A 13,651-nucleotide genomic window follows, 5' to 3' on the forward strand; every position below is an offset into this window, starting at 1 on the left:
TGCCGGCGGGCGCGACCTCAGCCCGGGGGCCGCCATCGCCATGCTGCGGGGGCGGCGGCGGGAACGCGGCGGCGGGGGGCAGCAGCTGGTGCTGAGCAGGTTCTTCGGAGCGGCGGGGAGCGGCGGGGAGCAGGGTGCCGCCCGGCACACGGTGCGCCCGGGGCGGTGGCGGCGGTTGGGGCTCAGTCAGGGCGCCCGGAGGGCGCGGGTCAGGCCGCAGAGGGCCCGCCGGACACCTCTTTGTGGTGTCGGAGGGTCCTCGGGCCTGTCCGCTTACCCCGGACAGAAAGTTATGTCAGAAGGCGTGGGCAGAGCTGGCGGCGGCCCTGCTGCCCCAGGGGATGCCCTGCGGCTCCCCGCCTGCGGGCAGGGCCTTCCAGTTACCAGAGCTGGCCGTAGCAGCTTTGCCTTGACAGGGCAGCGATACCTCGTCTTTCAGGAAACAGACGAGATATGCCCGTTTTGTAGGAGCTGAAGCTTGTCGTGGGTACGGTGAGCTTGGCAAACCCAGCGTGCCAGTTCATGCCACAGGGTCTTTTGCTCCCTCCCAGTAGTGTTGGACCTTCTGGCACAGGTTCTGCTTCTTGGCATGCAGCGGGTCGAGCTGGTGGCCTAAGTCATGGAGCTCGGGTGACTCTGCTGTCAGGTGCAGGGCCAAGAGCCTGCAGTGATCCAGCAGCCTCTCCATGTCCCCACTGGAAAAAAAAATGCAGTCTGTTAAGCACTGGGATTTCATTCTGAGTTTGTATTTTCCACTCTTCCTGTAGTTAATGCTTCCAGCCCTGGAAAGGTGTATGCTTTTTTCACCTATGTCTCAAATCCACCTTTTTTTGTTATCTTTGGTCCCAATATGTTTTGAAAAGTGTGAATAATGCTTTCTGTCCATGCAGAAAAACTGTTACCTAATTAGTGTTAATCTGGTGGTATGTAATAGTGGATTCGGAAGGGAAGCTCTTTGCCGCTCACGTGGGCTGTGCATGCAGATGCATTATGTAGATGTTATGGACTTAGTTGCTGAGGGTGGAGTTCCTGCTTAGTTATAAGGAGATTGAATTTCCTCAGTAGTACACTTTAAACCATCTGAGATGACCATATGAAACGTGGATACAAGTGTGTTTATCTGCAAAGTGCAATGGTAGTGTGTTTATACATTGTTGCAGTTCCAAGTTACCTCTTTAGTCATACTTCTTGTATTCTGTCAAACAGTGATCAGTGATCGAACATAAATGGACCGATTTCCTGTTTACAGTGTTAAAAGTGCACATGTCAAAAGCCATGTAAGGAGCAATGCTTGGAAGTACTGTGTTCCGTACAAACCCAGTATGGTGCTAGCTAGGTGTTTATGGATAGTTTAGCACAATTTTTTAAGTCTGGGTTGACACTTCTAGGATGGTGTGGAAAAGATACTCTTTCATCATCAGGATGTAGGCCATAGGAATTAGTGCCTTGGAGGCATATATCCAGTATCTGGCAAGAAGAGGGCTCTGAACTGTGGGAATGAGGATTTGCAGAAGCGATCTGATTCAGGCACATGGTGGTAGTGTGTGGTATGATGGGCAAGTCTGTTAAGTGCTGGTTTAGTTCTCTGCTAGAGAGGTATCTCTAAACTGCCTTTTGAAGCCATGGTAGCTGCAGGTGTTCCTTTTTGCACACAACAGCCAACTTTTCACAGGATGCACTGTTTCTCTTCCTACTGTAGCCTTGAATGTTACAAGAACTATATTATAAACAAAATATGTAGATAGGTAAAATAGTTAGGGATTTGACATATTGTCAGTTAACACATTTTTTTGCATTATCTCTTTATGAAATCCTTGGGTACATTATTGTCTTTTATGGGGATGCCAAAGAGAAAAATGAACTGAACTTCTTAGTTTAATTTATGTTTCAGGCTTCTGAATTTGGCACAAAAAGGAGAACATCAGCTGAAGGCAATGAACCCTGTGAAAAGAAGACCAAGGCACGACAAGTTACTCTAGAAGACATCTGTAACCCACTGAAGACTCAGGATAGAAGTGAGTTTACTGTAAACGAGCCTTCAAGCATTTATACCAATAAATAGTTTTTCATTGTACAATGTAAAGAAATTTGTCAGCGGATACTTTAGTAACAGTCTCTTGAGTCTAAGATACATCTCTGAAGAGCCATTTTGAGCATATTAGCTGTACTGTTAAAGCACCTTTCTGTATCTCAGAAATCACATATTTGAGTCTTTGCTTTCGAATTATTCTGCAAACCCCCTTCAGTAGGCTCAGTTTTAACAGGTTGTTCAATCAATGAAGTCCAGATGCCTGGACAGACATGCTGCAACTTCCCTTTCTGTGTTGGTTTAAGTCTGTCTTTTAGACTCAGGGCTGAGATGTGACTGACTTCTCACTGTGCTGTGAAATCTGGCCTGTGACTGGGATACCCAAAGGCTATCTCAAAGTAAATAGTTGTAATGCAGTGATCTTGACTGTGTAATGACAGCCACTTAATTACATTGAAAATGCCTGTGCTCCATCTGGCTTTGAACTGAGAATTTAACAAATTACTGATGCTAGTAGAAAAACACATCAGTGAATATGAAGTTCGTTACATTTACACTTCATTGAAAGGAATTAGGCTCTATAATTTTTTTTAGAGAGGGAATTATATTCAGTTTTGTGGGTGTGATGATTTGAAGTATCATTTAGACACCGTCATCTAGCAATACTGTCTGCTTCAAAACTGTACTGAAAAAATCCTACTCATCTTCCAATATTCTTGGCTAATTTTGTGTCTTTGCAGTTAGCAGTCCAGAAAATAATTGTGCTTATTTTCCAATGTATGAAGAAGCATATCAGTGAGGAGTACTGATTTTCCAGGGAAGTTAACCAAGCTGATTACATGCATGATTCTGTCAGGCTGGCAGAAACACTGCAGTGGGAAAGAAGAAGGAATGTAGGGGAGAGAGAGACAGAGCAAAATGTTTGTGTTCTCTGCTTACTGATGTTATTCTAGTAGACATTCTGTTGTAGAAAGAGTTGCTAATATGTTTTTGTTGTGTGTTTTTACTAAAGAAGAACCTCAGAAGTGTGAAAAGCCTCGCATATGTTTGCAAACTTTAGACAGACTGAGGGAATTCTGCAGTGATTCAGACCAGCAGTGTAGCAGAGTCCGGGAGGATAGTTTTCAGAAGAAAGAATCTCTGACTTTGGAAAAATGTTCTGGTATTACTGGGACAAGTTCAGAATTGAAAAACCCTCTTCAGTCTCGGGACATTAGCCCAAAGGTTTCTCAGAAGGTAAGTAGAGATTTGGTCCAGTGCTGCATAGATTACTTTTTATGGTTTCAAAAGGCAATCTTTTGCACAAAAGTCCTTTTGTGTTGTGTGTTCCATCATGAAACAGTGCAGCAGTACCCAGTAGACCAGTGTTTATGTACGGATGCTTTCCTGGAACTCTTAGCATAGTGAGCGGAACGCCTCTCGTAGCTCTTCAGTGATATTGAAAAAAAGCAGTAATGAGAGAGCAGAAACACTGGCAGTGTACCTTATTGTGAAAAACCTATGATAACATAGTAACAAATGTTCAGTGTGGCCCTTTTCTCAGCTTTCTTTCAGTTCTATCAGATTTGATACAGACTGTAAAATACCTAACAGGCTTTCTTCACAAAAACATGATTTACTATTGTTACTAAGACGTAGCTTAATTCAGTTGCTAATAAATCTTAACTACTAAATATATCACTGAGTTTTTTTCATCTGCAGAAGGTGTGGATAGCTCCCATGAAAAATTATCATTAATATACCTATGACACAAGTTGATAAGAGTGTAAGAGTATTTTGTGTCTCCTTTAATTATGTGGCTAATTAGCATTAGTTAATGGGTTGGGTTTTGGGGTCAGATTGCTCAGTTTGAAGTATTCAGGTCCTAAAAGGCATCTCATGGCTTACTGTGGTGGTGTCGCATTGGGACGGTCGTGGTTTAAACCCAGCCAGCAGCCAAACCACACAGCTGCTCGCTTCCCCTCCCCTTCCTGGAGGATGGGCAGAGAAAATTAGAGGGAAAAGGGAGATGTGTAGGTTGATATAAAAACAGTTTAATAATTGAAATAAAATAAAACAATAACAATAATAGAAAGTACAGTCGGGTAATGCACAATGTGATGGCTCACCACCCACTGACTGATACCCAGCCTGTTCCTGATTAACATTCGTGAAGAAAACCAAGATCCCAAAACCACAATTCTGGAAGCAAGAGAGAATCCCCTCCTTCCTGGCCAACTCTCCTCTATATACTGACCATGATGGAATATGATAGGGAATATTCCATTGGCCAATTTAGGTCTGGTGCTCTGGCTGTGCTCCCTCCCAGCTTCTTGTACACCTGTGCATGAACAGGACAAGCAGAGTTGGAGAGTCCTTGATCTCTTGAAAGCAGTCATAAACTTCAGTGTATTATTAACATTCTTTTCATACCAAATCCCACGCTGAACCCAAAACACAGCACTATTCTAGCTACCAGGAAGAAAAGTGATCTCTATCCCAGTCAAAACCAGGACAGGGACTCAACTGCTGTTTAGCAAAGCTTTACATGTGGCTTTTTGAAGGAAGGAGGTTTTTTGAAAGGTTGTATAGTTGATTTGACCTTCCCTGTGTGGAGACCATGACCTTAAACTGGAGTGTCTGGGTTGTGTGAACAGAAGATCAAAATACAAACAGTGAACAGTTTGTGACGAGTGTTTTCTGTTGTGATGAGGGATTGAGGTTATATAGGTGTGGTCAGCTGGAGAACACAGAAAACTGATTCCTTCTCTGTCCTTCGTTTTCAAACCCTTGTCTGTCTGGAACTTCTTAATTTCTGAACCTTACTATGAAGTATGCATGAGGAGTATTTAGTGACCTCTCTTCTGTAACACTGGAAAAAGCATGTGCCTGGCACAAGTTGTCAGTTAAAAATGTGTGTTACACTAACCACAGTAGAAGTCCGTGCTTTTTGAGCAAAGGCACATTCAACTCTCTTTCCACCAAGCTCTGGGCCTAAGATGGTTGTTTCTGCAGAATTCAAGTTTCTCTTCATCTTTCAACAGATGTGTTTCTTAATCTTTCAGGTATCAACAGGTGCAGTATTTCTGCCTTCCTACTCCGAAGTTGGTTTCCAGTGCGTTAACACTGATGTGCTTTTTATAGCAGTATTGCCACTGCATATTCTTATATTTAGATGCTTGTTGCCAGTCAGCACCTGGGTCCAGTCGATTACAGATTGTAAGATTGACATCTGTTAACTCTCCCTTCCTAGATCATGGGGAAGGTCAGTTTTAATCATTGTGCAGAGAGGCTCTGTAAGCAAGATGTATGCAAACTAAAAGTAAAGAGCAATTATTTCTTTCTCACTATACTCACTAGATAGTGAGGACACATGACACACTTGACAAAGCATTACTCTCATCTTTCTCTGTAAGGAGACACCTACTGAGTATGGGCTGGCCAGGCAGTCAGGTGGGGAGGGTCTAGCCTGCCTTCCTTGTAATGGCTCATCTTAGATGTTTGTGTCTTGCTTTTTTCTTAGACTTATAACTTTTTTATGTGAGTAATTTTCTTGAGCTGCTTACTTGCTGCCATCTCAACAATTCAAATTCCATGTATGTTTTTACTTCTTTTACTTTCTTTCATGACCTTACTTCACATGCTTTGTCACAATAATTTTTTCTGTAAAATGAGATGAGATCATAGTGCTGGTCTGGCAGAGACCTTGGATCAAAGACTGCTGAGTCCTTGGACTGAGGATTTTGCAGACATGAAGCTCCTGGGGCCACCTGAGTTCTAGGAGTGGTACAGCTTTGTTTGTGCTGGGCTATGTTGTCTGCTTGTCAAATGGTTCATCCCTTGACTGTGGGCAATTCTGGGAATTTTGCAATTCACAGTCAACAATACAGCTAAGTGTTCTTTTCTTCTCTGTTGTTTTCTGCCTCCATTCTTTGTACATTCTGATGACCCAGAGTGTATGATTTGTGCTATCTCTTTCTTTTCTCTGAATTACCATTGCTTCTAAACAGTCTGTTGACTTTGTTCCTTGTAATCGAGATGGGACAGTTGTTAGAAAGTGAAGTTTACCAGGTTTATTTGCAGGTACAGAAACTCAGGGCACAACCTCATTGTGTTTTGTATAGTTATAGGCTTTAAAAACTTGTGGAGGGTGTTGCCTTTTGTGTTTTTTTAAACCAATTTTTTGAGTACTTGATGCTGTGATATAAGTGAGGAGGAACTTCACTGTAAGTGAAGTGCACCTTACCAGTGTTGTTCACTGCACTTCTAAAAGACTGAATCCATCACCCTGCTTACAATATGGAACAGAACAAAGTTGTAAAGCTGAAGTTGCTTGGCTAGGATAGGCAACATATTGTTGTTGCAAATGATAAACCTCAGAGAGTGGGCTCAAAGCCTTAACTCTTAACAGTTTTAGAAATTGTAATATAGATTTTCTGTGTTTAAGAATAAATTATTTTGGGAGGTTTGCTGAGCTTATGTAGGAAGGGCAGACTGGAGAAGAAATATGGATTTGGGGCTTGAGACGGTGAACTGAGACTCGTATTGAATTGTTTTGTTTCTTGATTTACTGTGAATTTTTGGAACATCATTAATCTCTCTGCACTGCAGTTTCTCATCTGTAAATTGGAGTGGTAATTCATCCTTATTTTTATATCTGGCCAGTTTACACTGCCCAGTCTTTGCAGCCTGGATGTCTCTGGATCTGTGTTCTGAAAGCTTATGGTACAGTAGGGATCTGATTTCAGCTGAGATGTCTGAGGACTGTTGTAAAGCCAGCTGACAAATTGATGAAAAACCTTTGACTTTCATGACTTTAATTTTCATTCCAAATAAGCTGTATTCTGTATATCCTATGTTAATAGTTTTGCTGCAGTTCTTGGGGCTATTTGCTGCAGGAACAAGCTCTATTGTCAATGTGAGTCAAGATCTGCAGGGGCGGCTGATTTATTTGATGATTCCTAACTATACTTTTCTATATTTTATTTACAGGAGGAGTTACGCTGCAATCTTAGTCAGTTTTCTGCATCTTTTAAGTCTTACGAAAGTACTCAAAATACTTCAGACATAAATCTTAATAAGAGAACCAAAAGTATTTACACTCCACTAGAACTTCAATTCATAGATATGAAGAAACAGTATAAGGATGCTGTTTTGTGTGTGGAATGTGGATACAAATACCGCTTCTTTGGAGAAGATGCAGAGGTAATTTTTGCCTGGGTTATGGAAGGATACTTGCATTATGTTAGTGCTGTACTCGGTCAATGGCCGCTTCCAGAAGGAAGGTGTTTGGGGGACATAAACTTCATGGGGTTTTTTAAATACTTGAAATCAAGGTGGAAAATCTCTGCATGTGTAAATTGAAGACAATCCACTATGCGCAGTTCTTACCAAAATAGCATTTATTACTTTGTAATCATATGGTAGTGCTTGCTGTCCTGCATATTAAGAACTTAAGATGAGTTCCTAGAGTAATACTTGTCTGTGTTGAAGTTGAAAAACTTTGAGGTGAATTCTCTGTCATGGCCCAAAATTCTACTGGTAGTATTTCAGTTTGGACGACAGTGGGACAAGTGGTGTAAAAGTAGATGAGTATACCCTGGGTGCAGAAGAGCATCTTAGATGCATGTTCAGATGTGGCACCTACACATGCCAGATCTGTAGGAGTTGCAAAGTACATTTTAGCAAGCATAGTTTTAAAGTGACAGTTCATATATGGTTCATAATGAGTTTTTCCATGATCCGTCCCAAAATCACCGCTAAAACCTCTAATCTGTGCTGTTTCCACACTTAAGACCAGCAAGAAACTTTGCTTAGTTACTGGGAATTAATTTTCCTGACCAGATTTGTGCTGTGTAATTTGCCTACTCGTTTGCTGGTGCACTCACAGTCCAGAAATAGAAATATGCTATCCAGGGACACAATTCAGTATTTGACTGCGGTTCCTGCTTAAGAGCAGTTTCCCTAGCCAGTGAACACCTACCTTTTTGCCAAGGGGCAAAAAGGCAAATACAAATCATACATTATAATGTCACATTTTAACAAGTGTTGTTACTCTTATCCTATGAAGTATTTAGTTTCCACTGCTCTTTGATACTGATTCTTCAGTATTTTAATTGATTAGCCAGCTTAATACCATCTCTATAACCACAGTTAAAATAACTCCATTCTTTCTGTGTTTTTAGTCTTGTGGAAATTATTTGACCTTTTGTTGAGGTGTGTTGTAGAATCCTTGTGTGTGGTGTAGGTAGTTTACCTCATGGTGGTAAAGATCAAGGTGCAGCCTAATAATCTGATGCGTGAGGTCTGTGATACTGAAGCCCCTGTTTGTGGCAACATGCTGTGACAGGACAATAGACGGGCCCAGATCTCTGGGTGTTTTCCTTTTGACACTGGGTTTTTAATTGTAGTTGTTCATCAGTGTTGTCATCGAGATGAGCTCTGGTATTGCATTTTGAACTATTGGCTGACACTTCTTCTTGTACTTTACAGATTGCAGCTAAAGAACTAAACATTTATTGTCATCAGGATCATAACTTTATGACTGCCAGTATACCATGTCACAGACTGTTTGTCCACGTACGGCGACTTGTAGCAAAAGGATATAAGGTTATTCCTGGCTTTTATTAAATGACATTAAGCACAGAATAGCATTGAAATAACTTGCACTTACTGTACCAGAGTCTTACTTCAATGAAGAAGTGGGAAGCTCATTATAACCTGTTTTTGCGATTAAAATGGCTAACTTTCCTTTGTTTCAATTTCTCTATTCTGGTGAGCGTCATGAAATTTAAGTAGATTCAAGCTTCCTCTGTTTTACAGAAAAGTTTATGTTTTCTAGAACAGTTCTAGAACAATTTTTTCTCGTTTTTTTTTATCAAGCCTTTGTATTTGATAAAGAGAAATTTATATATCCGCTCTCTTTATTTTTCCTCACATCCTTGTTTTTCTTATCCTAGCCCCTATTTTTTCCTCTTTTCCTTCCTATTGTTGATCCCTGTAATTCTGTGGCTTTCTGTTGATACTTTTTTTTTTTTCTGCTTATGAGAAAAGGACTGGTTGAATTTAAATTGATTGCAGTAACCATTCTCTGGCAACTGGTGAACTCTAGCTAAATTGTTTCAAAATAGGACAAGAAGCACAGGGGCAGGAGTTGAGAGGGCAGTTAGAAGTGGGTAGAGTGTAAGGAAAAGCAGTGCCTTATCATCTCATTAGTAGGATTGATGCTAGCCTCTGCCCTTCCTGCTCAGCTTTAATGATGCACTTGCTGTTTGCACATTTTAAAAGATCACCAAATTTATAAAATAAAAAAAAAATAATCGTTTGTTATCAAAGAGCTAACTTTGTTTCTTGTCTGTGTGCCTGTAGGTTGGAGTAATAAAACAAATGGAAACTGCAGCACTGAAGGCTGCTGGAGAAAATAAAAGCTCTCTCTTCAGCCGGAAACTGACTGCTCTCTACACAAAGTCAACGCTTATTGGAGAAGATATCCTTTTCAAAGAAATTCGGTTTCGCACTCTAATCTTCGGTGTACGAGAGGCTGTAATTCTAGTATTATCACCTAGATGGAAAATGAGTAACTACTGACATAAAAGTGGCAGCAGGAAATAAAATTCCTTTAATTTTATGTGGTGGTAAAATGTTGTGCTGGCTTTATAAAGAATTTAATCTCTTCAGGGCTTTAGGTTTGTTGTGAAGTGGCAGAGTTTGTGTTTGCTGTAGTTGCTTTCTGAAGACAGATAGCGGACTTCCTGGGTCTACAATGTTCTGTAGGTCTTGTCTTCAACTGGGTGTTTCACCAGATTGAGAATGCATAGCATTAGTGATTCAGGAAGGTGTGAAGGAAGAAAAACTGACGGTTTGGTGTCACAATTTGCTTTAAGTGACAAGAAGGTTATAAAATCAATGGGCTGTTAATAATCTGACTAGGTAGTTAACTCCTGACCGTTGTAGTAAAGAAAATGCAAAAATGAGATTGAAAGAGTTTTTAACCATTGAAGTTATTTTCTTAATTTATTTCCCTCTGGATTTTGTTTTCCTATCTGCTGCCTTATCTACCTCATGTTTTTTCTTTAATTTCTCAAACCAGTACTTACTAGATGCCAAGAGCTGGAAAGATTGTTAGATCAATGCCTGTGAGGTTGCGCTTACAGGGTGGATCAGGGAAGCAGATAACCAAGTCCTGAGATTTTGTTGGAAAACTTCTGATATATGTAAAGATGAAAGCAGGCTCGGCAATATGACCCAGCCTGGTGGATAGATAACGTGGCAAGTTTTCAATACAACTAACCTAATGCTTCTGCTAAGATGTAGACTTTTGTTTAACTCAGGGTAACTGCCTGCTTTTCAGTTGCTCCATACCTAGTGCCTTTAGTATTTTCTTTTAGGTGCATGAGGTTTGTGCATATGAAGTAAAAAGGACAATACTCCACGTGTAGAATCAGCTGCTGGTTTAACTTCTGACACAGCTGCTCTTACTTAAATGAGGAGACCCACAGACATAGTCAAGATGGTCTTTGCCTGAGATGATGAAATCTGTACGTTGTGTAAGTGCCTGTCCTGTGAAGACAAGCGCTGACTTCAGTTCTCATGCTAACAAGTCATCTGAAGTTCACTAAAATTACAGTAGGACTCAAAATAATAAAGGTCAAATCAAAAGTCACCCTCTACTCTGACAGGCCTAGCACAAAAGTCTAGTTGAGAAGGACTTAGATCTAGAAGGACATTTGAATTATCCACCAAAATCTGTGTGCTATGTTTTTTTAACAATTGTTACATGTGAACCCTTTGCTGAAACTAGATGATTCTGTAGATGTTGAAGAGGTTACAACAGATGTCCCTGATAACTACCTCCTCTGTATCTGTGAAAATGGAGAAAACTTAAAAAACAGGAAGAAAGGCGACATCGTTATAGGCATTATGGTAAGTTAGTATCACAGGGGAATCGGTATTTTAGGGTTCTGGTGGGGTTTTTTGGGGGCTTTGTTGGGTTTTTTTGAGAAATGGATGATTATCTTCTTAAATTCATGATTGTTCTGTCTCTTGGTTTTGTTTTTTTTGTAACAAGGTGCAGTTTAGGTTAGATCATCTGTGTGTGACTTGTGATGTCTTTCTATTTGAAAACTGCAGAAAAGGTCTGGAGTTGATAGTTGAATATTCCTGATACCGTTTTTGCTTCCATGTCACTTCAAAACATAGCTGTATTTAAACCAAATACAGGCAAATCATTAGTTCAGATGCTTTACTAACTTTAAAGTTTAAATTTTTTTAGGGTCAGTATTTTAAAGCTTGTGAGCACTTTTTTCCTCTAGAAAATACTGTTCTTTAGTGGAAGAGGTGCTTTTTTTACTGTTTACACTTCAGATTTGTATCTCTTTTATGCTGAAAGTTAAATCTAGGATTGTTTAACTGGCAAAACACAGTGATAATTGAAGCCCAGTCTGCTGATAATTCATTAATTTAAAAGCGTCTTGATTGTGCTTGTATTTGAATGTCACACTGCAGCAAGGAGAGAACAACAAAAGCAAGTGCTGGTCTAACAGTTTCAAGGCTGAATTGCATATACCTTCCATAGACTTTCAATTATGTAGATTTGCCTAGTAATAGAAGTTGAGCAGTGATGGGCTGATGGTAACAAGATCACATTTACATTTTTAAGGTATTGTTATCATTTATCAGGACAAAATTATGGTAAGTCTTTTGGAATTACTACAGTATCACAGATTTGAAAACCCCATTTATATTTTTTTGATCTGCCGCTTTCACTAAGTGTGTGGGTGCTATATAATTTTGTGCTATACACCCTAAATTTTCTTTCTGACAACAATTTGAGTCACTGAAACACTCCCTGAAAATGTAAATATTCCATGCATTTTTATTTTTTTTTTTAATTTGACAGGCTGTCCAACCAACTACCGGAGAGGTAATTTTTGACAGTTTTCGGGACTGCGCATCTCGCTTAGAATTAGAGAGTCGGGTGTTGCGCCTGCAGCCAGTTGAAATAATACTTCCATCTAGCTTGTCAGATCAATCTGAAAAGCTCATCAACAGTATAACCTCCATGAGGTATGTTCTACTGGGATTTTACTGTTTGGGTTTTTTTTCTTTTTTTTTTTAATTACAGTATAGCTATTGATAAGAGATTAGATACAGAAGAAAGCATGGATGTGTAGTTCTGTCAAGGCCCATCTCACAATGGCTGTAGTTTTGTTGCTGGATTGAAAATTCCTCAGATCCAACCAAGTTCAGGGCACTCCTTAAGTTGTATTTAGGCTGAAATTCATGGCTTCTGTTTCAGGCCTTTGAAAGATTTGTGCACCTAAACTTTCGTTGTTTTCATTTAGATCATCTTGCTCCCACACTCCTAATCATCTGATCTGTTGGATTTATTTTAGAGCTCATATACTTCTCTTTGGGATCTGAAAGTGTTGTTATGTGGCTGTTTTTCTTGTTTGTCATAGTCTGAAGTTCTCTAAAAGGCTTGAAACTTCTAATAATGTAGATAGGTATAGAAAACCTTTGCTTATATTATTTTATATAATTTTATATTATTTTTATAATTTTATATTATTTTATATAAGCTTTGCTTATATTAAACCTTTGTTTATATTTTGCGTTCTCTTTGTGTATTTCAAGAGCAAATCTGTGTGTTTTCTGTATCAGTTTTACTGTGGTATAAAGACAGAATACGATGTAATTTGTAGGATAATAGCTGAAGGTTAAAGCAATCCTGTGAACATGTGGTGAACTTGCAAAATCTTGCAGATGCAATTTTTGTGAGAAAATACCAGGTTTTCACTTTTTCTTTTTGTTAAACTGCGCAGCTCTGGGTTGTAGAGAGCTAGCTTAGAACTTGGCATTTCCATTTTGAATGAGCTAGTCAGAAAGCATATTTTTCTTTTATGTGTTAACAAAACTGAAGCTGAAGAAAGCCAAAGAAAAGCAAATGTAATATATAGATGAAGTTTTGTATTGGAAGGAAGATACAAATTTCATCACTCTGCCATACTGTAAAGGTAGACAAATGTCTCACAGTCACGTGGATGGTAGCCACCTGAAAGGCAATTAACTCTGTACTTTGACTACCTCGCTTAAACTCTGATCAAATCTTGTAGCTTCCTCTAATGTTCCAGACAGCTGAGCTCCTTAATCAGTGTGCTGTACAGACATTCCTTTCCTCACCAGCCATTTTAATCCTTCTTCGTCTCCTTTACTAAAAAAAAAAAAAAAAAAAAAAGGGATTTGACATGAAGTGTTGGGTAGGCAGTCAGCTCATCAGGAAAAGCTGATTTTGTGGCACTTTATGGGAACGTGCACAGATGTTGCTGTACTCGGCTATCGAGCTTCCAAGGGCACATGTATATGAGAGGCAAGACTGAGAGGAGGGACTGAAAATGTCTGATTTGGTGTCAGGCATTTTAAGGAAATGTGGCTTGTGAAGGCGGCGTATTCATCATAATTTGGTGGCATTGTAATAAGCATTATTACATGCTTGTAGTGAAGTGTTCTCTTACCATTCAATGCTCTTCTGTTCCCTCAGCGCATGCATGGACTGCAAAGCCATAACGAGTTGTAAAGGTCAACTCTAAGCAAACAAAATCAGTATATTTCTTGCTTGTTCTTAAAGTCTTAAAATGACTTGTT

At 39.7% G+C, this 13,651-nt stretch overlaps 1 protein-coding gene across 1 annotated transcript in view; it reads left to right on the forward strand.

Annotated features, from left to right (window-relative positions):
• Positions 1-40: 40 nt before the first annotated feature.
• Positions 41-13,651, forward strand: part of MSH3 (mutS homolog 3) — a 124,649-nt gene continuing 111,038 nt past the window's right edge. Inside the window, exons 1-8 of the mRNA XM_074931461.1 lie at positions 41-151; positions 1,892-2,015; positions 3,042-3,265; positions 7,001-7,213; positions 8,501-8,617; positions 9,377-9,494; positions 10,785-10,930; positions 11,907-12,073. Of these exons, the coding sequence (XP_074787562.1) occupies positions 41-151; positions 1,892-2,015; positions 3,042-3,265; positions 7,001-7,213; positions 8,501-8,617; positions 9,377-9,494; positions 10,785-10,930; positions 11,907-12,073 (1,220 nt within the window). The remainder of the gene's footprint in view (positions 152-1,891; positions 2,016-3,041; positions 3,266-7,000; positions 7,214-8,500; positions 8,618-9,376; positions 9,495-10,784; positions 10,931-11,906; positions 12,074-13,651) is intronic.

This window comes from Athene noctua, chromosome Z, assembly GCF_965140245.1.
Source record: "Athene noctua chromosome Z, bAthNoc1.hap1.1, whole genome shotgun sequence".
NCBI classification, from domain to species: domain Eukaryota; kingdom Metazoa; phylum Chordata; class Aves; order Strigiformes; family Strigidae; genus Athene; species Athene noctua.